At 43.7% G+C, this 26,107-nt stretch overlaps 1 protein-coding gene across 3 annotated transcripts in view; it reads left to right on the top strand.

Annotated features, from left to right (window-relative positions):
• Positions 1 to 26,107, top strand: part of LOC139555969 (contactin-4-like) — a 255,013-nt gene that overhangs the window by 134,005 nt on the left and 94,901 nt on the right. For all 3 annotated transcript variants that reach the window (XM_071369404.1, XM_071369411.1, XM_071369394.1), the window contains exon 5: positions 7,465 to 7,560. In XM_071369404.1, the coding sequence (XP_071225505.1) occupies positions 7,465 to 7,560 (96 nt within the window). The remainder of the gene's footprint in view (positions 1 to 7,464; positions 7,561 to 26,107) is intronic.

Below are 26,107 nucleotides of genomic sequence, written 5' to 3'. Positions count from 1 at the left end.
ATTTATCCAGCTCCCACCTGAGACTCCTCTGCACACTCATCCATGAGGACTGTTCTGTGCTCCCCGAATTACCTTTACCCAGATCTGCTGGGCAACAATAGCAGGGAGAATTGCAGGAAGCTGTTTTTACCTGTTATTGTTTTCCATCAATTGTCAAGCATAAATTAGTTTCAATAAAAAGGTAATTTTAGTTTCTAAGCCATTTTGAAATTGCTTTGTAATGTTTGCGATAGTAAGAGTGATGAAAAAAACCACAATGGAAACCTGATAACCACTGGAGCCATTAAAATCCTTCATGTGTGACTTAGGCTAAGCAAAATACTTTCTGCCTACTGGAGCCCCATATTGATTTGGGCCTTATTGGTTTTATCCACAACACTTTGGGTCCAATATCGACTTTTTAATGTTTGGGGACTATGAGTTCATAATTTCAGATGTAAAATTACATGATCACAGTTATTTTCCCGTCTGCCTCAGCTGTGATATTTTTCCGTCTGTCTCAGCCGTGCTACAATGATCTAATCTAGTGTTGATAACATTCTCATGTGGTAGTGATTCCTATATGGTTGCATAGTGTTGTATATACTGTTTGATACCCTTTCGTCTTATTTCTCGTCTGTTTTTCTAGTGTTACATTATTATTGATTATTGCATTGTTGGGTTTTGAGTTTGCAAGAAAGGCATTTCACTGTACTTGTGCGTGTGAAATTAAAACTTGAAACTATTAAATATCTAAAGTGTAGTACAAGGGGCGCTAATTAAGCAATTGTTTGTGTAGTGTCCAAATTGATTTAACGACTTTTACTGCATGAAGCAGTAATAATCATCTTCAAGGTAAAAGCTTTCACAGCACTGAAATGTTTCAATCTGTTCAGCTTTGCCCTAGACTAATGTATTTTACTGGGTGGCTTCATAGATAGATTCTTCTTTGTGTTTGGGGATTTTCTGATGAAATCAAACTTGGTTTCTGTCAGGACCCGGTGCGAGAAACAGTCACTAAATAATTGGCAGAACCCAGAAGATGAGGCAGACACAGCAGTACTAGAGATGGTGGTTTAATAAAAAATAGATATCCTCCAAAATACAACGAAAAATCCACAAAGTGGTAAAAAACAGCAGGGAAAAACAAACCTCCAAAAGACTACTCAAATAATAAACAAGAACAAAACCAGAGAACCTCTGGAAAATCCAACAAGAGAAAAGTCTATATAAAACAAGGCTTGGGCTGGGGCTGGGTGCTAACTTACAAACACTGAGCAAGGAACTAAGGAACACACAGGGTTTAAATACTAACAAGGGAATGACTTACAGGTGCAAACAATAATTGGAGCAAGAAAAACAAAAGGTACAAAAAAGGTGCAAGGGGGACATCTAGTGAACAAAACCTGAACAGTCCTGGCCAAAACCTGACAGAATCCCCCCCCTAGGAACGGCTCCTGACGTTCCTACCAGCCTTCTCAGGGTGGAGGACCCTGAACTGACGAATGAGGTCAGGGTCCAGTATGTCCTTGGCAGGAACCCAGGAGCGCTCCTCGGGACCGTAGCCTTCCCAGTCCACCAGATACTGCCAGGACCGCTGCACCCGGCGGGAATCCAGTATCCGATGGACGGTATAAGCCGACTGGCCTCCGATGATACGGGGCGGAGGGGGAGGTCTGCCTGCCGGGATAAGGGGAGAAAAAACAACAGGTTTTAATAAAGAAATGTGAAACGTGGGATTAATTTTAAGGGATCTGGGTAAGTGCAGGCGAAAAGTAACGGGGTTCACTTTTCTGGCAACCTTAAAGGGACCGATGAATTTCTGGGACAGTTTGCGAGACTCCACCCGTAGCGGTAAATTCTTGGTTGAGAGCCATACTCTCTGGCCGAGGCGCAGGGTAGGCCCGGGACGGCGACGTCTGTTGGCTTGTTGTTGGTACCTCTGTGAGGAATGCAGAAGATTAAGACGGGCCTTCTTCCACGTAAGCCGACAGCGTCTGATGAACCTCGAGGCTGAAGGCACACTGACTTCTGCCTCCTGGTCCGGGAACAATGGAGGAGCATAGCCAAACTGACACTCGTGCGGGGACATACCAGTGGAGGAGGAGCACAAGGTGTTGTGCGCGTACTCGGCCCAAACCATGAAGGACGACCATGTGGACGGGTTGTTGGAGACCATACATCTGAGGGTGGTTTCCAGCTCTTGATTCATCCTCTCGGTTTGGCCATTGGACTCCGGATGGTACCCTGAAGATAGACTGGCAGTGGCCCCTATGAGTTGGCAGAAGGCCTTCCAAAACCTTGAGGCGACCTGGGGACCTCTGTCAGAAACCATATCTTGCGGAATGCCGAAGACTCGGAACACATGGTTAATCACCAACTCAGCCGTTTCCTTGGCAGAAGGTAACTTAGTCAAGGGAACGAACCTGGCCGCCTTAGAAAACCTGTCGATGATGACTAGGATAGTTGTATTACCATGGGACGGAGGAAGGCCAGTAATAAAGTCCAATGAGATATGGGACCAGGGTCGGTGGGGAATAGATAGAGGGTGAAGGAGTCCTTGAGGGCGGAGGTGAGAAGATTTGCCCTGGCAGCACACGGAACAGGCCTTGACGAAAGTGGCAACGTCTTCTTTTATGGTGGGCCACCAGAACTTACGCTGAATGAACTCCAAGGTGCGACCTACGCCCGGGTGACAGGTGAGGCGAGAGGAGTGCCCCCACAGAAGGACTTGGGACCTTGCTGCCTTGGGAACAAACAACCGATTGGCAGGACCTCCTCCAGGGCCCGGTTCGATGGCTTGGGCTTGTTTCACGGTATCCTCCACTTGCCACGAGATCGGAGCCACGATCTTAGCGGCCGGAAGGACAGTCATGTCAGTATCTTCTCGAATGGCAGGAGAGTAGATTCGTGACAAGGCGTCCGGTTTGAGATTCTTCGACCCGGGTCTATAGGTGAGGATAAACTGAAATCGGCTGAAGAAAAGAGACCATCGAGCTTGTCTGGAGTTCAACCGCTTCGCCTGCTGGATATACTCCAGATTTTTGTGGTCCGTAAGCACTTGAAACGGTTGAGAAGCCCCCTCGAGCCAGTGTCTCCATTCCTTCAATGCCATCTTAACCGCTAGGAGTTCACGATCCCCCACATCGTAATTCCTCTCGGCCGGGGTAAGCCGGTGAGAGAAGAAGGCGCAAGGATGAAGCTTCTTGTCTTCACCCCTCTGAGACAGGACAGCTCCAACCCCAACCTCTGATGCGTCTACCTCCACCACAAAAGGTTCATCCGCCGTTGGTAGTGTCAGAATGGGAGCAGAGAGGATGCGCTGCTTGAGTCCTTGGAAGGCCGTCTCAGCTTCTCTTCCCCACAGAAACCTTGTGTTGCCACCCTTGGTTACAGCTGAGAGAGGGGCTGCCACCGAGCTGAAGTTCTTGATGAACTTGCGGTAAAAGTTGGTGAAGCCCAGGAAACGCTGAACTTCCTTAACGGACTTGGGGGTGGGCCAATCCGCTACCGCCCCTACCTTCTTGGGGTCCATCTGGACTCAACCGGGTTCCACTACAAATCCCAGGAATTGTACTCGGGAGGAATGGAATTCACATTTTTCCGGCTTCACGTACAAATGGCTGTCAAGGAGGCGTTTGAGTACTTGTCTGACATGCTTAGTGTGTTCTTGAAGGGAGCTCGAAAAGATGAGGATGTCATCCAAGTAAACAAACACGAAGATGTTAAGCATATCCCTAAGCACATCGTTTATGAGCGCTTGGAACACAGCCGGAGCGTTGGTCAGGCCGAAGGGCATCACCAAGTATTCGTAGTGACCAGTAGGCGTGTTGAAAGCGGTCTTCCACTCGTCACCGGGTTTGATCCGCACAAGATGGTATGCGTTCCGCAGGTCAAGCTTAGTGAAGACAACTGCTCCCTGGAGCAGCTCAAAGGCTGTGGCCATAAGGGGTAGCGGGTAGCGGTTACGGACGGTTATGGCATTAAGTCCCCGGTAGTCGATGCAAGGACGTAATCCCCCGTCTTTTTTGGCCACAAAGAAAAACCCTGCTCCCGCCGGCGAGGTGGATGGACGCATGAGGCCTGCTGCCAGAGCGTCCTTGATGTAGGTATCCATAGCAGCTCGTTCGGGAGGAGATAGGGAAAAGATCCGACCCCTGGGGGGGCAGGTGCCCGGAAACAGGTCGATGGGGCAATCGTAAGGTCTATGGGGTGGTAGTTTGGTGGCCCTCTGTTTGCTAAATACCGGTTTGAGGTCATGGTAACACTCGGGAACTCGGGACAGGTCGATGGATTCTAGAGACTCGGGAGGGGAACTCGGGGAACTTGGGAAGATACAAGTGGCTTGGCACGTAGGACCCCACTGCTTGATAGTGCCCACAGACCAGTCGATGTGAGGGTTATGGCTGTGAAGCCAGGGGTATCCAAGGACGAGAGGGAACTCGGAACACGAGGTCAGATGAAAGTTCATCACTTCCTGGTGTTGGGAAACTGAAAGTCGCAAGGGAGTAGTGACACGAGTGACAAGTCCAGATCCCAAAGGGCTTCCATCCAACGTAGTAACCCTTATGGGGTCACTTAGAGGTTCAGAGGGAACGCCATTCTCCTTCGCCCAGACACCATCCATGAAGTTACCTGCGGCTCCAGAGTCTACCAAGGCTTGAAGGGGAAGCTCGTGGTTGTCCCAGGAAAGGGTAACTGGAATGAGCAGGCGGGAGTTGGATGGATGGGAGGAGGTTATGTTACCCGTTACAGTCCTCCCAGGCCTGCACGGGAGAGTGCGTTTTCCCTGGAGCCCGGGACACGTGGAGAGGAAATGGCCCGGTTTGCCGCAATATAGACAGCATCGCTCCCTCATCCGGCGGTCTCTCTCAGCCTGGGAGATGCGTCCAACCTGCATGGGTTCCGGTGGAGTCAGTGAGGATAAAGGTGGAGACTCGGAGCTGGGACCGATAGGAGCTAGGGTGAGAGATCTACGGTTGAGTTCTCTCTCTCTCAGACGCTGGTCTATGCGTGAAGCCAACTTGATCAGGGACTCGAGGTTGTCTGGTGGTTCCCGAGTGGCCAGTTCATCTTGGATGGTGTCGGAAACACCCTTCAAAAAACACACTGTGAGCGCCTCGTCATTCCAGCCACTCACTGCTGCCACCGTGTGGAACTGGATGGCATAGTCCATCACGCTGCGCCGACCTTGGCGGAGAGTCAGGAGCTGTTTGGCTGAGTCAGGACCGCTGGTAGGACCTTGAAACACTCGCTTGAATTCTTCAGCAAAGGTAGAGTAGCTGGCACAGCAGGGACTTTGGGCATCCCACACAGCAGTAGCCCAGGCTAGGGCTTTTTCCGACAGCAGGGTGATAATATATGCTATCTTGGAGCGGTCGGTGGGAAACGACGAGGGTTGCAGCTCGAAGGAGAGAGAACATTGGGTGAAAAACCCCTTACAAACACTCGGATCACCTGAGAACCGTTGGGGAGGCGGCAGACGAGGTTCAGCCAGGGGGTTAACTGCCACGGGCACTTGAATCTGATGAACTGGAGCAGAAGCGGTTGCAGGAGAAAGTTGATCAGAAATCTGCTTTATGGAAGTCATCATCTCCGACAGAAGTTGAGAATGTCCAGCCAGTAAGGCCTCTTGCTGAACCAGAGCAGCTTCGTGACGTTGGACAGTCCCCTCGGGGTGGGACAGCATGGGAAAAAAGTCCTGGGTACTAGCTGCCTCTGGGTTCATATTAATGGCTCAGTGTTTCTGTCAGGACCCGGTGCGAGAAACAGTCACTAAATAATTGGCAGAACCCAGAAGATGAGGCAGACACAGCAGTACTAGAGATGGTGGTTTAATAAAAAATAGATATCCTCCAAAATACAACGAAAAATCCACAAAGTGGTAAAAAACAGCAGGGAAAAACAAACCTCCAAAAGACTACTCAAGTAATAAACAAGAACAAAACCAGAGAACCTCTGGAAAATCCAACAAGAGAAAAGTCTATATAAAACAAGGCTGGGGCTGGGTGCTAACTTACAAACACTGAGCAAGGAACTAAGGAACACACAGGGTTTAAATACTAACAAGGGAATGACTTACAGGTGCAAACAATAATTGGAGCAATAAAAACAAAAGGTACAAAAAAGGTGCAAGGGGGACATCTAGTGAACAAAACCTGAACAGTCCTGGCCAAAACCTGACAGTTTCAGCCCAATGACACTCCTTTATTTCTCCCTCAATTGTATTGATTAATGGAATCATTCAAATTCTGTTTTTTGATAAGATGTTATTCCTTAATCGTGTGAATTTAGAATGCTTACTGTGTGCAGTGTTCATAATTTTTGGAAGATAGACATGTTAGCTTCCATCTTTAGACAAATGGTAGTTTTCATCAGCTTTCTGTTCACTTGGCATTATTGGTGACAATATTCTCACATTGAGATTTGGGATCACTCAGTAAACAGCAGTGGTGTAAATTACTTAAGTAAAAATAATTTAAAGTACTACTTAAGTAGTTTTTTGGTGTATCTGTACTTAACTATTTTACATCCTCCTCAAGCAGGACAGAATTATAGTCCAATTCACGCACCTATAAATTTAACCAGTTGTCCTCCCTACTGCCTCTGATCTTGAGGACTCACTAAAAATAATACTGACTTTGCTCTGTCTGTCCGTAAATAAAAAGGAAATCGTTATGTTTGGTTTGCTTAATGTAAGGAATTTGATGAATGGCATGTACTTTTACTTTGTATTTTTACTCAAGTATGACTGTACTTAAAGGAAAATTAAAGGAAAATACAGAAATCATTGCTGTATGATGCGTTTTGCATCACATGACGCAAAACGCAGCATCATATGATGCAAAATGCATCAAAATGCATGATGCAAAATGCATCATATGGGGATGATTTTTGTATTTTGAAAGTTACATGTCTTGAAAACTTGATTGCTGACGAGCAAAGCATTTTGGGACTATGTCAAAAATGGACTAATGAAACAAATACCAAAATATAGTTTTGGGGTGGAATCTTCCGTTAAGTACACTTAAAACCAGATACTTTTAGACATTTACTCAAGTAGTATTTTACTGGGTTACTTTCACTTTTACTTGAGTTATTTTCTATTAAGGTATCTTTTTTTTCAGCTTAAGGCTGTTTACCACCCCAAAATGTGTATACTTACTGCACAAGACGATGCTCACAGGGATTTCCATTGTGACTATTCATCTCCAGCTAAATATACTTTTCACTACTTTTCTTTCTGACCAATGTTTACTTTCGATAAGTTGGATGCACAGCACAGCTGCAGCAAAGATGAGATTTTCAATTTTGAATAAAATAGTTAGTCTTTCCTTTCTTTTGATTTCCCTCTAATTTGTAGACTCTGTTTTCTTGCTCTGCACAAACATGTTTTTTCCCCATCTGTTTTATCTTGCAAACTATTAAAGATTTGTTGGGCCACAATCCAACAGGGGGTTTTACATCATGCCTATTGTTTTTCAGACTTGGGAAACTTCAAGACCCACCGAAGAAACTCAGTGTCAGTTCGCGAGGGACAGGGGGTGGTGCTGTTGTGTGGTCCCCCATCTCACTCTGGAGGTAAGAAAGCAAACACAGACTCTTTGCAGTGATAACTGAGCAATGCTGTTTCACCCACTTATCAGGCTATTTTCTCTCTCTCTCTCTCTCTCTCTCTCTCTCTCTCTCTCTCTCTCTCTCTCTCTCTCTCTCTCTCTCTCTCTCTCTCTCTCTCTCTCTCTCTCTCTCTCTCTCTCTCTCTCTCTCTCTCTCTCTCTCTCTCTCTCTCTCTCTCTCTCGAACACATTTAAACTTTTCAAACAGCTGTCTTAAGAAATGTCCAAGGCTGAGGCATAAGAAATGGAGAGTGGGGTTTCCAGACAGGCATCTCCTCTCTGCAGCTTTCGGCTCCTGCAGCTGCTTATCTTACTCTTTCTCATGGTTCTAAGACCGTCAGCAAGTGTTAGCTTGCCAAACTGCCCTCTGGAGAGACAGGTATTTGTGTGCCACTAGCCTATAGCTCACTAAGTTCAACCAACACCCTCATCACCAGCCTCTGTGGGGGGCCAAGTGATCTCCAACAGATCTTTCCCGGTATCCAATAGATACTGTAGCTCAAACATTATCTTCTTGTGCTAACCATGGGGGATCAAGCCATTCTTCTCTGTAGGGAGTTCAGTTTTCTCTCCCTAACAAGCCTTGAAGTCCCACCTCTCCTTCTCCTCATTTATTGGATTTATGTGAGTGCCTCTCAGGCCTCACCCTCTCTGTGCCTTCCATGGTCCTCTGTAGCTCAGTTGGAAGGGCATGGCACTTGCAACGTCAGGATAGTGAGTTTGATTACGTAAAATGTAAGCACCACAGGAGGCTGGTGAGTGGAGGACAGCTCATAATAATGGCTGGAATGGAGTGAATGGAATGGTATTAAAACATATTAAAACCATGTGTTTGATACCATTCCATTAATTCCCTTCCAGCCATTACAATGAGCCTGTCCTCCCCAATTAAGGTGCCACCAGCCAGCTGCGGTATGCACGCATAACTGTAAGTCACTTTGGATAAAAGTGTCTGCTAAATTGAATATATTATTTATATTTTATAATTTTCTATATCAGTGTGATTACTTTTATTCATTAAGAGAGTAGCATGTGTATTTGCAGATTATTACTGATGTTGACAGTGTTTCTCAATTATAAGCACATTATTAGCTTCATATCCAAAACATGTTTTCTCATCAAATTACCATTGGTTGATGCTAGTTTCTTTCACACTATAAACGCATCAGAACTGAGAACGGTACTTTTCAGTTCTACTGAATATCCTGACATGATGAAACAGAAGAAGTCATTACTTTTTAAAAGCAAATTTAATTTCTGTCTAGTTTCCATGGTGAAGTATACAGCATGTTGCTTCTATTGTATTTTCTATTTTATTTCTCACACATGTTCATAAATTGTTAACAGGTCAAAAGAGAAATGAATTGCTTTAGTTCTTACCACTTCTTAGAAAGTGAATAATACTCAGAAGTGAAGAGGATAAGTTTGTATTCCCTATAGCTGAAAAGGGTGTCTGGTGTTACTTATTCAGAAGCTTACTACATGAGAAAACAATTGTTGTGAAGGCTGAACTTTATATACAGTTTCAACCCACAGTAATTTGCTTTGGCTGGTGAAGAAAAAAAAGTGTATAGCTATTGAATTAAAAAAAAAAAAAATGTAATTTATCTTTTGAACATTTGTACACGCTCAATATTTCTGAAATATCTGAATGTGCAGCTGACATGACAATGCTTGACAAGTAGACCTACCAAAATGTTTTCTTGTTATTTGTGTATTTGAATATTTCTGTGAGAGAAAACTGGTAGAAATTAAAACCATTCGCTTCTAGCCAGGCATGGAATTATATATTTCTGAGTTCTGTCACAGTAACACCATTATAATGACAGTGCATTTTCTCATGCTATGACTATAAGCATTAACTGCTACTGTAGGCACACATCTGGAAAAATAGGGTATCCACAAATTTCCAATCACTTATGCGGTATAATTTTGGCTGTCACCTTTGTCTCTTGGCACATTCTGTCTTGTTTTGGCACATGGATCAGATGTGATGGCTCGCATCTCTTTCAGAAACAATTAAATGTAACACCAGCTTTGCATCGCCTATTCAAACCTCTTTCACAGATGTCATAAATTCACTTACTAGCCCTGCAGTGAAAAAAACTGAAAGTACAGTAAGGCAGAGGTTAAAATTGTTACCTGGAAAAAATTGGGGGAGGACCATGCTTGGTGCTGCCTAAGAAGGCATGTCACAGGCTTCGTCCAAAAAATGCAATATCTGTGCACGAGATAGAGAGCGCGAAAATGTAAAGGAGGACCGGAGATAAGCTTGCTACTGCTGTAATTGATTTTAATAAAAACAATATGTTTTGTTGCCCGCAATGAAGCTATTTATCAGCGCTATTGACCTCACAATAAGCCATATTCAAGTTATTTATATAACTCACATTACTATGAAACAGCAGCTGTGGAGATGGACAGTGCACGGGTGTTGAAAGTAGGCTATTCAAGAAGGCCTAATTGATTTAAACAGTCTTTATTTTAGACTTTAGGCTACTAACAACAAGAGGGCTTTGTGTTAGAGCCTATTTATTCCTATTCAAGAAATAAGAGCTAGGCCTACTTGCTTGACAGCCAAATTAATGGGCTCTGTTTTTGTCTTGTGTTAAGACGCTGCTAGTGTCAAACTCATGTTTGTTGCCAATTTCAACCTGTTAAAGCCAGCGCGCTGCTATTTTTAAACTTATGCGCAAGGATTGGTAATTTGTCTTCTTTTTTTGTATTGTACCCCCTTTTTCATGATATCCAATTGCGATCCAATTACGAGCTTGTCTTATCGCTGTAACTCCCCAACAAGCTCGGGAGAGACGAAGGTCGAGTCATGCGTCTTCCCGAAACATGACCCGCCATGTTTCGGAGGAAACACCATTCAACTGACAACCAAAGTCAGCCTGCAGGTGCCCGGCCCACCACAAGGAGTCGCTAGAGCACGATATGCCAATTAAAGCCCTCCCAGGCAAACCCTCCCCTAACTTAGAAAATTGTGTGCCGCCCTATGGGACTCCCGGTTGCAACACAGCCTGGGATCGAACCCAGGTCAGGAGTGACACCTCAAGCACTGCGTAGCAGTGCCTTAGACCTTTCTTATATCAGCTTGCTTGCGTTTAGATGGGAGGGATGGAAATATTTTTTATGATTGAAAGTACTAATTTCAGGCAGCGTTGGTAGGGATATTTAAGACAAACCAAAATCTTGTTTTAGCAGTTGGTTATGGCATAACTTTTGACAGCGGAAATGCAGCCTATCCAGCTGTGATGCACCCTGCCCATATGCACATGAAACAAGAGTAATGTGCTTTTGGTGCCTGTACACTTAGAAACGGTCTGGCTCATGAGACTGAAACTAAATCTTAATCACCAATTATTAAAATATCAATTTTAAGAGGAGCAAAACAGGAAGCTGACATTCCCTTTTTATCTAAATATTTTAGGCAGGCCTCACTCCCTCCACATACAACACCCGTTCTGCCAGTCACATTCGGTTAAAGGTCCCCAAAGCACACACATCCTTGGGTCGCTCGTCTTTTCAGTTCGCTGCAGCTAGCGACTGGAACGAGCTGCAATAAACACTCTAAACTGGACAGTTTTATCTCAATCTCTTAATCTCAATCATGGACACTCTTACTGACATTTGTGGCTGCTTTGCGTGATGTATAGTTGTCTCTACCTTCGTGCCCTTTGTGCTGCTGCCATGTTGTGTTGCTATAGTACCATGTTGTTGTCATGTAGTGTTGCTACAGTACCATGCTGTGTTGCCATGTGTTGCTGCCATGCTATGTTGTTATCTTAGGTCTCTCTTTATGTAATGTTGTGTTGTCTCTCTTCTCATGATGTGTGTTTTGTCATATATTTCTATTTCATTTATTTGTTTGCCTAGTTTGCCTAGTTAAATAAAGGTTAAATAATAAAAATATATAAAATACAAATTTTAACCATGCAGCTCCTGTTTTGGATGTGCATAAAACAACCTCCATGATGTAGGCTACTTGTGTCCATGCACTTTGTTTAGAAGTTATTTTTCTGTAACAATTGCTTGTTTTACGTTTGATATGGTCAAAACCCAAGGCCTCCGTAACTACCCTTACCTCTAGGACTACTATAACAAAGGCTGGTTCAACAGCAATGTGTTGTCTTTTTATCCTGCCGATTGTATGATATCATTACATTTTACATTTATTTATGGTTGTTGTTTAAAAAAAAGAAGCAGATTGATTGTTTTTCGAGATAAAAAAATATTCAAACCAAACTTATTAGAAAGATTCACCATCCTAGTTTAATGATGTCGTCTATCTCATGCTGTCTGGTCCAAAAAAGTATGACATTGTTGCCAGCGGTAGTATTGAATGCAAGGGAAGCCAGATAGCATTTGGCCTCCCTTGATAAAAAAAGTAGATAATAATAGCCAATCAGCGTTGAGCTCAACTGAGTGAGCTCAGCTGTGAATGGTCCTGGCGCATCAAAACAAAGTGCCAAGGGAAGCCAGTTTGGTTTGGCGTCACTCCTATCTAATCGCATCGAGAGCATACGTCATTGACAGAAACAACTTTAATTGTTGCATCTTGTTGTGTAGTTGTCCTCCAGTGGCTAGCTAGCTAGATAAAATTGGCACTTTCCTAAATTAGCCATGGATGGAGATAGATTATAATCACAGCCGTATATATTCCCCCCCAAGCAGACACATCGATGGCCCTGAACGAACTTTATCTGACTCTATGTAAACTGGAAACCACACACCCTGAGGCTGCATTCATTGTAGCTGGGGATTTTAACAAGGCTAATCTGAAAACAAAACTCCCTAAATTCTATCAGCATATCGATTGTGCTACCAGGCTGGTAAAACCCTGGATCATTGTTATTCTAACTTCCGTGACGCATATAAGGCCCTCCCCCGCCCTCCTTTCGGAAAAGCTGACCACGACTCCATTTTGTTGCTTCCAGCCTACAAACAGAAACTAAAACAACAAGCTCCCTCGCTCAGGTCTGTTCAACACTGGTCCGACCAATCTGAATCCACGCTTCAAGACTGCTTCGATCACGTGGATTGGGATATGTTCCGCATTGCGTCCAACAACAACATTGACGAATACGCTGATTCGGTGAGCGAGTTCATAAGAAAGTGCATCGGCGACGTAATAACCCACAGCAACGATTAAAACATTCCCAAACCAGAAACCGTGGATTGATGGCAGCATTCGCGCGAAACTGAAAGCGCGAACCACTGCTTTTAACCAGGGCAAGGTGACTGGAAACATGACCGAATACAAACAGTGTAGCTATTCCCTCCGCAAGGCAATCAAACAAGCTAAGTGCCAGTATAGAGACAAAGTAGAGTCGCAATTCAACTGCCCAGACACACGAGAAAGGGGCAGGGTCTACAGTCAACAACCAGCCCCGTCGCGGACCAGGATGTCTTGCTCCCAAATAACTTTTTTGCTCGCTTTGAGGACAATACAGTGCCACTGACACGGCCCGCTACCAAAACCTGCGGGCTCTCCTTCACTGCAGCCGTGGTGAGTAAAACATTTAAAAGTGTTAACCCTCGCAAGGCTGCAGGCCCAGACGGCATTCCCAGCCGCGTCCTTAGAGCATGCGCAGACCAGCTGGCTGGTGTGTTTACGGACATATTCAATCAATCCTTATCCCAGTCTGCTGTTCCCACATGCTTCAAGAGGGCCACCATTGTTCCTGTTCCCAAGAAAGCTAAGGTAACTTAGCTAAACGACTACCGCCCCGTAGCACTCACTTCCGTCATCATGAAGTGCTTTGAGAGACTAGTCAAGGACCATATCACCTCCACCCTACCTGACACCCTAGACCCACTCCAATTTGCTTACCGACCCAATAGGTCCACAGACGACGCAATCGCAACCACACTGCACACTGCCCTAACCCATCTGGACAAGAGGAATACCTATGTGAGAATGCTGTTCATCGACTACAGCTCAGCATTTAACACCATAGTACCCTCCAAACTCGTCATCAAGCTTGAGACCCTGGGTCTCGACCCCGCCCTGTGCTGGGTACTGGGTACTGGACTTCCTGACGGGCCGCCCCCAGGTGGTGAGGGTAGGTAACAACATCTCCACCCCGCTGATCCTCAACACTGGGGCCCCACAAGGGTGCGTTCTGAGCCCTCTCCTGTACTCCCTGTTCACCCACGACTGCGTGGCCATGCACGTCTCCAACTCAATCATCAAGTTTGTGGACGACACTACAGTGGTAGGCTTGATTACCAACAACGACGAGACGGCCTACAGGGAGGAGGTGAGGGCCCTCGGAGTGTGGTGTCAGGAAAATAACCTCACACTCAACGTCAACAAAACAAAGGAGATGATTGTGGACTTCAGGAAACAGCAGAGGGAGCACCCCCCTATCCACATCGACGGGACAGTAGTGGAGAGGGTAGTAAGTTTTAAGTTCCTCGGTGTACACATCACAGACAAACTGAAATGGTCCACCCACACAGACAGCGTGGTGAAGAGGGGCAACAGCAGAGCCTCTTCAACCTCAGGAGGCTGAAGAAATTGGGCTTGTCACCAAAAGCACTCACAAACTTCTACAGATGCACAATCGAGAGCATCCTGTCAGGCTGTATCACCGCCTGGTACGGCAACTGCTCCGCCCACAACCGTAAGGCTCTCCAGACGGTAGTGAGGTCTGCAAAACGCATCACCGGGGGCAAACTACCTGCCCTCCAGGACACCTACACCACCCGATGTCACAGGAAGGCCATAAAGATCATCAAGGACAACAACCACCTGAGCCACTGCCTGTTCACCCCGCTATCATCCAGAAGGCGAGGTCAGTACAGGTGCATCAAAGCAGGGACCGAGAGACTGAAAAACAGCTTCTATCTCAAGGCCATCAGACTGTTAACCAGCCACCACTAACATTTAGTGGCTGCTGCCAACATACTGACTCAACTCCAGCCACTTTAATAATGGGAATTGATGGAAATGTATGTAAAAATGTATCACTAGCCACTTTAAACAATGCCACTTAATATAATGTTTACATACCCTACATTTACTCATCTCATATGTATATGTATATACTGTACTCTATATCATCTACTGCATCTTGCCATCTTTATGTAATACATGTATCACTAGCCACTTTAAACTATGCCACTTTGTTTATATACCCTACATTACTCATATCATATGTATATACTGTACTCTATACCATCTACTGCATCTTGCCTATGCCGTTCTTTACCATCACTCATTCATATATCTTTATGTACATATTCTTTATCCCTTTACACTTGTGTGTATAAGGTAGTAGTTGTGGAATTGTTAGGTTAGATTACTCGTTGGTTATTACTGGATTGTCGGAACTAGAAGCACAAGCATTTCCATCTGCTAACCATGTGTATGTGACAAATACAATACGATTTGATTTGATTTGATTATAAAGGAGATAACCCGCCCCCGCCTGTCCACGGGGGTCTGCGAATCCACAACCTTCTGGCTACTTTGCCATGTAATGCTCACAAAACAAAGAACAGTTTATAAAACTGTATATCTTATGCTCTACTCCGTCCTAGGCGTGAGGGTAAATGGTAGGCTTGTTCTCTGCTATCCACTTTATGTTTTAATTATTATTTGGGGTATACGGTGGGTCACAATTTTTCTTTTCAAGCGTATATTTTACTGAACTGATGGCTATCCATTTTCATTTTCAGAGAGGTCCGATTTTCAGTTGTAGAAGTACTTCTAAGCATACGCAGAGGAAGAATCTGTGATTTAAAAAAGTCTGTAGCAATTTGTAGTTTGTAGCCTGTTGGGATTGTTCCTAACAAAAGCTTGGCAGGCTCCATGGCCAATTAGAATTTCAGATGTGCATATTTCATATTTTGGTGCCAATGTGTCTAAGCTGAAACAAAGGTGCAGAAAACTGCCTGAAACAAGTTAGGATTCAACCCTTCCCACTAACAATTATCATAGTCCTCCATCTACACATTCAGGCATTGTAGATAGTAACGTGATCTACCCTCATATTTTCAGTGTTGATAATTCCATATCTAATGTATTCAGTGGATGGCTGGCTGCTGGCTGGAAGACCCTGTTTGGGGATGACATCTCCGCTTTAGTTTGTGTTTTAATAAACCTATTACTTCTTATCAAAGACAGGAGAGAAAACATTTCAAACTCGTCAGACATGTTCATACATCTAATAGAGGCCACCTCGAGGCTTGTGACTCACTACCGATGCACGGTACCATCTCAGCCTGTCAATTAAAAGTGTTTCTCTGTGAGTTACTTGTCTTCTTAGTAATGAGAAGTAGAACATCAGTTTTATTGTCACAATGTTGTTTCAGAAAGCATACAGTTATGCTGAACTCGAAGGTGATATTTCAGCTCAAAGATAGTGGTTAAAATATTTTTACCCTAGAATGTTAGTTTACTTTCTGTTGGAGACATTCTATTGACGGAACGTTTCTTCATGGAAAATAGGTTTCCATTGTTTGTTCATGCAAGGTTTTCCACTGTTGTCCTTGAAGATCAGATGAAATTCATTTCAAAGTTAGCGTCTGATAAGTCATATGCTAGGAACAAAACAAAATAGTATGCCTCAGAGTATTTCCCTGTGCTGGCGCAGTCGGTTATCGTGAGTGTCTTTGCGGGGTCCTTGCCACTTAGCTGATGTGCTGGGTTTGTACAGAAGGAAGACTTTGTACTTCTAAGTTGTATTATGTTGCTGTCTTTGTGGTGTAATAATAAAACGAGAGGCACCGACTGTAGTAGCTCATGAATACACGGAATGGAGATCATGGAAAGACTCTGTTGAAAACAGATGTGCTATCTTAACTTGATCACTCTGTTGTTGCAATTGTAGTGTATTCAAGGTTTAAAAATGCTTCTAAAATGTGTAATTTCCACTATAAATGTCAAATTTGATTTATCCTAACTAAAAATGCATCAACCCCTACAAAAATGTCCATTCATTATAATCCACATTTCCTATTGCTGCAGGATTCTTTTCTTGCTATGAGAAACTGGCCATATTAAGATAGAACACCTGTATATAGTATGTAGGCAAGCCATGAGTGCATACTGAGGTGATGCCACACCAGTGTGATGTAATGGTTAGTACGAACCCTGGATCCATCAGATAATTAGCAATTACATTGTATGTCACTCGTTTGACACGACGAGGGGTGTCTCTCTTCAAGATGGTGACAACCTATGACATGTGATGATGAGAACAATCTGTTATCATGCCACACTGTATCTCACAAATCCTGTATGTGGGTGGTGCAGTATTAGATGAGAATTCCAGCACATCCTTGGCCTTATTCATTACCGTATGTTGGTGGGCCAGGCCATGGGTACCAGCCTTGAGGACCCTCAGTGCCAGTGTATCCCCAGGGCTCCGCTGAGCCTCTGCCTGCCAGAGTGGCTGTTAGGGGACCCATAAGTAGCAGACAGCTGTCCACAAGCTCCCTGTGCTGGAGAGTGCATACTTAGTGGGCTCAAAAATGCAGATTGAGCTATATGATCTACTGGCAAGGGAGCGAGGGAGTGTGTGTTTGTGTGTGCGTGTGCTTGTGTGCCCTACAGCTTGTGGGTTAGCGACGTACACACCAGCAGAATGTTTACTGAAATGCATTTACAGATCATCTGTGACTACGTATTTCAGAGGGTTTTTGCTGTCAGGGCTTATGTATAATCTGATCAGTGGATGGCACATTTTATCATCTCCATAAATAAACTCCTGACTTGTTAACTCCTAAATATTGTTTTGAAACACATTTTTTACACCCTGGCTATTGCCAGAGGATCAATACCCACAGAATGTAATTTGCCACAACCGTTTGCAATAGCACTGATTGCACATCTTCCTACCATACTAATGACACTCACAGGTGAGATGCATGCGTTTCCTGAATATACTGTGATGGTGTTATTGACCTTCCCAATATGAAAATCAAGTACAAGGAAGTGTCTTTCATACAGACATACACTACTAGACATGTTGCAAGAATTGTATTGTTCTCCATTACCAGACATACAGAGACAGTGCTACTTCACTCCCTTGATAAAGTATTTGTATACAGTTCCACATGTGTTCTTAAAGGAATATATGCAAATAACTCCACCTCCATAACAATGTAGGTCTAGGACTATACATCCTTTAAGCAGGGTTCATACAGACATTGGCAAGTTAAATTCAAGGACTTTCAGGGACTTTTTCAAGCCCTTAATTATAATTGTCCTTAATGTTATACAGTTGTATAACTCAGTGTATATGATTGTACGTATAGGGCCTAATATAGAACCCCCCCAAAGAAAAAACATGCAAAAAATGTTTTTTAAAGATAGGCCATTAGCACTTTAAGAATAATGAATTTTTTAGGCCTTGCCAATGCATTGATATTCAAATTACTATTACATTCTAATATATGTGAGAATAATGTGGACTTGGCTGACTAAATAAATTGTATGCATGCATGGCTATTTTTCTGAAGCCTATGTGGCGGAAGCAGGCACACATAATAAAGCCATGAATAGCGGTAGCATTAATCTCCGATTTGAATCTCACCATCGCTGTTATTATAATGAGAAAGTAACCAAAAACCAGTTTCCTTTTGTAATGAACAGATTTGTATGGAAAGCCAAGTTGAAGCCAGCATTAGATGCTGTCATGCTAATAATAACCCCACATGTTTTTACCGCAACAGAGTAGCGCAACAATTGAAACAATTGAAAGTGGCCACATAACTCACAAAAACTGATACAAAATGTAATCAAGAATAAATATAAGGATGCAAGAGAACTAATAAACTGGCTACAATAATTACAAGGACTTAATACAATAATTCAAGCACCAAATTGAGGAAAAGTCTGATTTTCAACGTAGGCCTATTCTAGTACTTGAATTTCTGAACTCCAAATTCAAGTTCAAGTAGGCTACTTCAAGCCCTTTGTATTGTTTCAAATTGCAGGTGTAACATGGAAAGCAAAATGTATTTGTCATGTTATTTCATTACCAGATCATGATGTGAAGAAGCCCACTAAACTATGTAAATTATTGTCATTATATTTAGAATAGTTTACAGGAATAGCGTTTGGTGTTGCACAATAGTCTATCCTACACAATTGCGCACAGTAGACTCGGTGTCCAATCCGAGGCACAAAAACACATGAAAATATTAACTCATTACCTTGATGTTTTTTCGGTTAAATCTAATACGACCCTGCTGTAAATCAAGCAGACTACAACAGATGATCAACATCAATTCGTTAGGGATATTATATCCAACATTGATCTAGGCACAACTGTCTTCACCGGCGTAACGAATGAGACACCAAAATATTCTGGACATTCCTCACGAACACCTTTTTTCCAGCACTTGGGCTGTTGTTGCATCGCATGCACTATCACAACAGCTGTTCGTCACTCAGAAAATTTCTTTCTTGATCAGATGATGATGTGTGAAAATATCACGGCGTAAATAAACAGTGTAACACCAAATGCGCATCCAATAAGTATTATGCATAATTATTGAAGAAACCACGTTTTGGGGGATTTGACTGTCTATGAAAACTGCTTTCAACCCGTAACATAAGGAGACACGAAATGTTACGTAGTTACATTGCATTTGTTAGATCTCTTTACAAAAAACTGTCCAACAGCTAGATCCAGGTTCTTACAGGGTTCAAGTTCAATGTCTAATTTCACTGTGTAACGTTCGTCGTATGGAGGAAGAGAGGAGGACCAAGGCGCAGCGTGAAAAGTATCCATTTTAATCGAATACGTAAACAAACAAACAAATAACGCTAAACGAGAATAACACGAAACGAAACAGTTCTATCTGGTGCAGACACACGAAGACTGAAGACAACCACCCACAAACCCCAACAGAAAACAGGCTACCTAAATATGGTTCCCAATCAGAGACAATGACTAACACCTGCCTCTGATTGAGAACCATATCAGGCCAAACACAGAAACGGGAAAACTAGACACACAACATAGAATGCCCACTCAGCTCACGTCCTGACCAACACTAAAACAAAGAAAAGACAAAAGAACTATGGTCAGAACGTGACACACTGATTAATACTTAATAGATGATATAATGACAACCATTAATGCAAGGACAGAAAAGTAATGTTTTTTGTCACACAATTTTGGAAAAATCTGTCAACCATGAGAAAGGGTTAAACATAGCTTTTAAATCAACTCGTGAATTAGATTGTATATAGCTATGTTTCCCCCTTATATCTTAATGTAATGACATAAAAAAAATGCTGATTTATTATTTATGACTTATCAACAGGTGTAACAAGTTTTCGAGCATAGGGAAATCCTCACTGACACCTTAGTTTATAGAAAGACCTATAGGAATACACAAACACACGTCATATTCGAGGGAACCGTGAATTACAGAAGCTTCGCTTCTCAGAGTGTGCAGTAAGTAGCATTGAGTTGTTGTTGTCGTTGTCTGGTGTGTATGAGGGGAGTGTATTTCTAGGTGCCTTTTCTGCTATGCTATCTAGTTGGCTGTGTGTAAGCACCTCGTTCCTCTCTGCTGGACAGCAGTCACACGTCATGTCCCCAGTCTCCCGTGCCCCAGTACATAAACACAAATCCCTCAATGCCAGTGGGGATTTCATCCCTTGAGGAATACATTACATGTCATCTGCTCTGCAAGGAGAAAATAACAATCCTGGAAAACAACACTCAGCTCAGTTCTGTTGTGTTCTCAACACCAAGCTTGGGTAGCAGGCTTGTGCCTCTGCACTGAATACAGTGTTGTTGCTAACCATGACGATGACAACATTTCAGCTTTCAGTGTTGCAAAGAATATTAACTCAACTGCAATGTGTTTTTCCTTCTCGTGTAAGATTATTTAGGCTTGTGTATGATACATTCTCTACGTCTTTATTCAAAGGTATAGAAAATATTGCTTAAGTGAAATTGCAGCTGCTTGTATGATTATAATATTGCTTGCTTTATTTAATAAGCTAAGAGATTGATGTAGAGTTGGCTGTCTGGAAGTGTGGATATGGTACAATCCAATCAATAGATGGATGTTTCCTTGACTCCTTGGAATGATTGCATTGATATACTGTCTTCTTTCTCAGATGTGCATTGAACACAAATCCCTCTCATTTATATTGATTGACCTCAAGTGTATATGATAAAAGGATAGGGTGCAGCCATGAAATATTTTCTCTGTTTTTTTATCCTGCCCTTCTTGGCATAGAAACCATGGACAAGGCACCATCTGAACCAGTGTTTTCAAACAGTTTAGGTGGGGCATAACATTAATCATGTACTGTATATTCTGTAACTCAATGTATTATAAAGAAGCTAGCCAGCTAACTAGCTACTAGCTAGTAGTCAGTTAGCCACTGCTAGCGGTCATCATCGTTAACTCGAACGTCTGCCAGCCTCAGCCCGGTCAATTCCTGCCAGTCTGCACAGCGCGATATCAACCCAGAGCATATTGGACTACTTTTTCTCTACCACATCTCCGGATTCCTACCGCAAGCTCTGAACCTTTACGCCGGATCATCGCAGCTAGCTAGCTGCTATCCGAGTGGCTACTCCTGGCTAACGTCTCTGTCCCGAAGCAAGCACCAGTTAGCCTGGATCTAGCCTCGAGCTAGGCCCATCTCTCGGCTAGCCGAAGAGATTCATCAGAAAATTCCTGGGCTTCAATACCTCTTTTGCCAATTGGCCTGGACCCTTTGCTGCCGACACGGAGACCCGTCAATCCATCACGACTGGTCTGCCGACGTAACCGTCCGAGGGGGTTTCAACAGACTATTCCGTTGCGACGTACCCCTGAGGCCTATCTGCTAGCCTGCTAGCCCCGGCCTGCTAGCTGTCAGAATCGCCGTGCCTCCAGCTCGCCCAGCTACTCACTGGACCCTATGATAACTTGGCTACACATGCCTCTCCCTAATGTCAATATGCCTTGTCTACTGCTGTTTTGGTTAGTGATTTTTGTCTTATGTCACTGTAGAGCCTCCAGCCCTGCACAATATGCCTTAGCTGGCCCTTTTGTTCCACCCCCCCACACATGCGGTGACCTCACCTGGCTTAAATGGTGCCTCTAGAGACAATATCTCTCTCATCATCACTCAATGCCTAGGCCTACCTCCACTGTATTCACATCCTACCATACCTTTGTCTGTACATTATGCCTTGAATATATTCTTCTGCGCCCAGAAATCAGCTCATTTTACTCTCTGTTCCGAACGCACTAGACGACCAGTTCTTTTAGCCTTTAGCCGTACTCTCATCCTACTCCTCCTCTGTTCCTCTGGTGATTTAGAGGTTAACCCAGGCCCTGCAACCCCCAGCATCACTCCCATTCCCCAGGCGCTCTAATTTTTTGACTTCTGTAACCGTAAAAGCCTTGGTTTCATGCATGTTAACATTAGAAGCCTCCTCCCTAAGTTTATTTTATTCACTGCTTTAGCACACTCCCTCAAACCTGATGTCCTTGCCGTGTCTGAATCCTGGCTTAAGAAGGCCACCAAAAATCCTGAAATTTCCATCCATAACTATAACATTTTCCGACAAGTTAGAACTGCCAAAGGGGGTGGAGTTTCAATCTACTGCAGAGATAGCCTGCAGAGTTCTGTCATACTATCCAGGTCTATGCCCAAACATTTCGAGCTTCTACTTGAAAAAATCCACCTTTCCAGAAACAAGTCTCTCACCGTTGCCACTTGTTATAGACCCCCTTCAGCCCCCAGCTGTGCCCTGGACACCATATGTGAATTGATCGCCCCCTGTCTATCTTCAGAGTTTGTACTGTTAGGTGACCTAAACTGGAACATGCTTAAACTTCTTATGGCTAGGATCCCGTTAATGGGATCGATATGACAACAGCCAGTGAAAGTGCAGGGCGCCAAATTCAAAACAACAGAAATCTCATAATTAAAATTCCTCAGACATACAAGTATTTTACACCATTTTAAAGATAAACTTGTTGTTAATCCCACCACAGTGTCTGATTTAAAAAAGGCTTCACGACGAAAGCACAACATATCATTATGTTAGATCAGTACCTAGTCACAGAAAAACACAGCCATTTTTCCAGCCAAAGAGAGGAGTCACAAAAAGCAGAAATAGAGATAAAATGAATCACTAACCTTTGATGATCTTCATCAGATGACACTCATAGGACTTCATGTAACACAATACATGTATGTTTTGTTCGATAAGGTTCATATTTATATCCCAAAATCTCAGTTTACATTGGCGCGTTATGTTCAGTAATGTTTTGCCTCCAAATCATCCGGTGATTTTGCAGAGAGCCACATCAATTTACAGAAATACTCATAATAAACATTGATAAAAGATACAAGTATTATACATGGAACTTTAGATAAACCTCTCCTTAATGCAACCGCTGTGTCAGATTTCAAAAAAACTTTACGGAAAAAGCACACCATGCTTTAATCTTAGTACAGCGCTCAGAGCCTAAACCAGCCATAAAGATATCCGCCATGTTGTGGAGTCAACAGATGTCAGAATAGCATTATAAATATTCATTTACCTTTGATGATCTTCATCAGAATACACTCCCAGGAATCCCAGTTCCACAATAAATGTTTGATTTGTTCCATAAAGTCCATCATTTATGTCCAAATACCTCCTCGGGCATATCTCGGGCCTCCTCGGGCATACCTCGGGCAAGTCCATGCGAAAGTTCAGACGAAAAGTCATATTACAGTTCGTAGAAACATGTCAAACGAAGTATAGAATCAATCTTTAGGATGTTTTTAACATAAATCTTCAATAATGTTCCAACCGGAGAATTCCTTTGTCTGTAGAAATGCGATGGAACGCAGGTCTAACTCTCACGTGAACCCGCGTGGTCAGCTCATGGCACTCTGCCAGACATCTGACTCAAAGAGCCCTCATTCCCCTTCCTTCACAGTAGAAGCATCAAACAAGGTTCTAAAGACTGTTGACATCTAGTGGAAGCCTTAGGAAGTGCAATATGACCAATATCCCACTGTATATTCGATAGGCGATGAGTTGAAAAACTACAAACCTCAGATTTCCCACTTCCTGGTTGGATTTTTTCTCAGGTTTTTGCCTGCCATATGAGTTCTGTTATACTCACAGACATCATTCAAACAGTTTTAGAAACGTCAGATATGCAGATAATATGCATATATTAGCAACTGGGCCTGAGTAGCAGGCAGTTTACTCTGGGCACCTTATTCATCCAAGCTACTCAATACTGCCCCCAGCCATAAGAAATTAACACCCCGGCTGTCCTACAATCTAAGCTAGATGCCCTCAATCTCAAACAAATTATCAATGAACATACCAAGTACAACCCTAACTCCGTAACCATGGGCACCCTCTTAGATATCATCCTGACCAACTTGCCCTCTAAATACACCTCTGCTGTCTTCAACCAGGTTCTCAGCGATCACTGCCTCATTGCCCGTGTGCGTAATGGGTCAAACGACCACCCCTCATCACTGTCAAACACTCCCTAAAACACTTCAGTGAGCAGGCCTTTCTAATCGACCTGGCCCGGGTTTCCTGGGTATCCTTATTTTAAATAAGCATGCCCCATTCAAAAAATTTAGAACTAAGAACAGATATAGCTCTTGGTCACCCCAGACTTGACTGCCCTTGACCAGCACAAAAACATCCTGTGGCGTTCTGCATTAGCATCGAATAGCCCCCACGATATGCAACTTTTCAGGGATGTCAAGAACCAATATACTCAGTCAGCTAGGAAAGCTAAAGCTAGCTTTTTCAAACAGAAATTTGCATCCGGTAGCACTAATTCCAAAAAGTTTTGGGACACTGTAAAGTCCATGGAGAATTAGAGCACCTCCTCCCAGCTGCCCACTGCACTGTGGCTAGGAGACACTGTCACCACCGATAAATCTACTATAATCGATCATTTCAATAAGCATTTTTCTATGGCTGGCCATGCTTTCCACCTGGCTACCCCCAGCATCTCAGCACCCCCTGCAGCAACTTGCCCAATACCCCCCCCCCCCCCCCCCTCCCCGCTTCACCTTCACCCAAATCCAGACAGCTGATGTTCTAAAAGAGCTGCAAAATCTGGATCCCTACAAATCAGCTGGGCAAGACAACCTGGACCCTCTCTTTCTAAAATTATCCTCTGAAATTGTTGCAACCCCTATTACTATGAATTTTTATCTCTTTTGTATCGTCTGAGATCCCCAAAGATTGGAAAACTGCCGCGGTCATCCCCCTCTGCAAAGTGGGAGACACTCTAGCCCCAAACTGTTAAAGACCTATATCCATCCTGCCCTAGCTTTCTAAAATCTTCGAAAGCCAAGTTAACAAACAGATCACCAACCATTTCGAATCCCACGTACCTTCTCCACTATGCAATCTAGTTTCCGAGCTGGTCATGGGTGCACCTCAGCCACGCACACGGTCCTAAATGATATCCTAACCGCCAGTACTGTGCAGCCATCTTCATCGACCTGGCAAAGGCTTTCGACTCTGTCAATCACCGCATTCTTATCGGCAGACTCAACAGCCTTGGTTTCTCAAATGACTGCCTCGCCTGGTTCACCAACTCCTTCTCAGATAGAGTTCAGTGTGTCAAATCGGAGGGTTGTCTGGACCTCTGGCAGTCTCTATGGGGGTGCCACAGGGTACAATTGTTGGGCCGACTCTTTTCTCTGTATATATCAATGATGTTGCTCTTGCTGCTGGTAATTCTCTGTTCCACCTCTATGCAGACGACACCATTCTGTATACATCTGGCCCTTCTTTGGATACTGTGCTAACAAACCTCCAAACGAGCTTCAACGCCATACAACACTCCTTCTGTGGCCTCCAACTGCTTTTAAATGCTAGTAAAACTAAGTGCATGCTCTTCAACCGATTGCTGCCCGCACCCTTCCGCCCGACTAGCATCGTTACTCTGGATGGTTCTGACCTAGAATATGTGGACAACTACAAATACCTAGGTGTCTGGTTAGACTGTAAACTCTCCTTCCAGACTCACATTAAGCATCTCCAATCCAAAATTAAATCTAGAATCGGCTTCCTATTTTGCTGCAAAGCCTCCTTCACGCTGCCAAACATACCCTCGGAAAACTGACTATCCTACCAATCCTTGACTTCGGCGATGTCATTTACAAAATAGCCTCCAACACTCTACTCAGCAAACTGGATGTAGTCTATCACAGTGCCATCCATGTTGTCACCAAAGCCCCATTCACTACCTACCACTGCGACCTGTATGCTCTCGTCGGCTGGCCCTCACTACATATCCATCGCCAAACCCACTGGCTCCAGGTCAAGTCTATGCTAGGTAAAGCCCCGCCTTATCTCAGCTCACTGGTCACGATAGCAACACCCACCCGTAGCACGCGCTCCAGCAGGTATATTGCACTGGTCATCACCAAAGCCAACACTTCCTTTGGCCGCCTTTCCTTCCAGTTCTCTGCTGCCAATGACTGGAACGAATTGAAAAAAATCACTGAAGCTGGAGACTTATTTCTCCCTCTCTAACTTTAAAAATCA

This window comes from Salvelinus alpinus, chromosome 2, assembly GCF_045679555.1.
Source record: "Salvelinus alpinus chromosome 2, SLU_Salpinus.1, whole genome shotgun sequence".
In the NCBI taxonomy this organism is placed as follows: domain Eukaryota; kingdom Metazoa; phylum Chordata; class Actinopteri; order Salmoniformes; family Salmonidae; genus Salvelinus; species Salvelinus alpinus.
The sequence above is the reverse complement of the archived record's forward strand: the minus strand, read 5'-3'. Positions and strand labels throughout refer to the sequence as shown.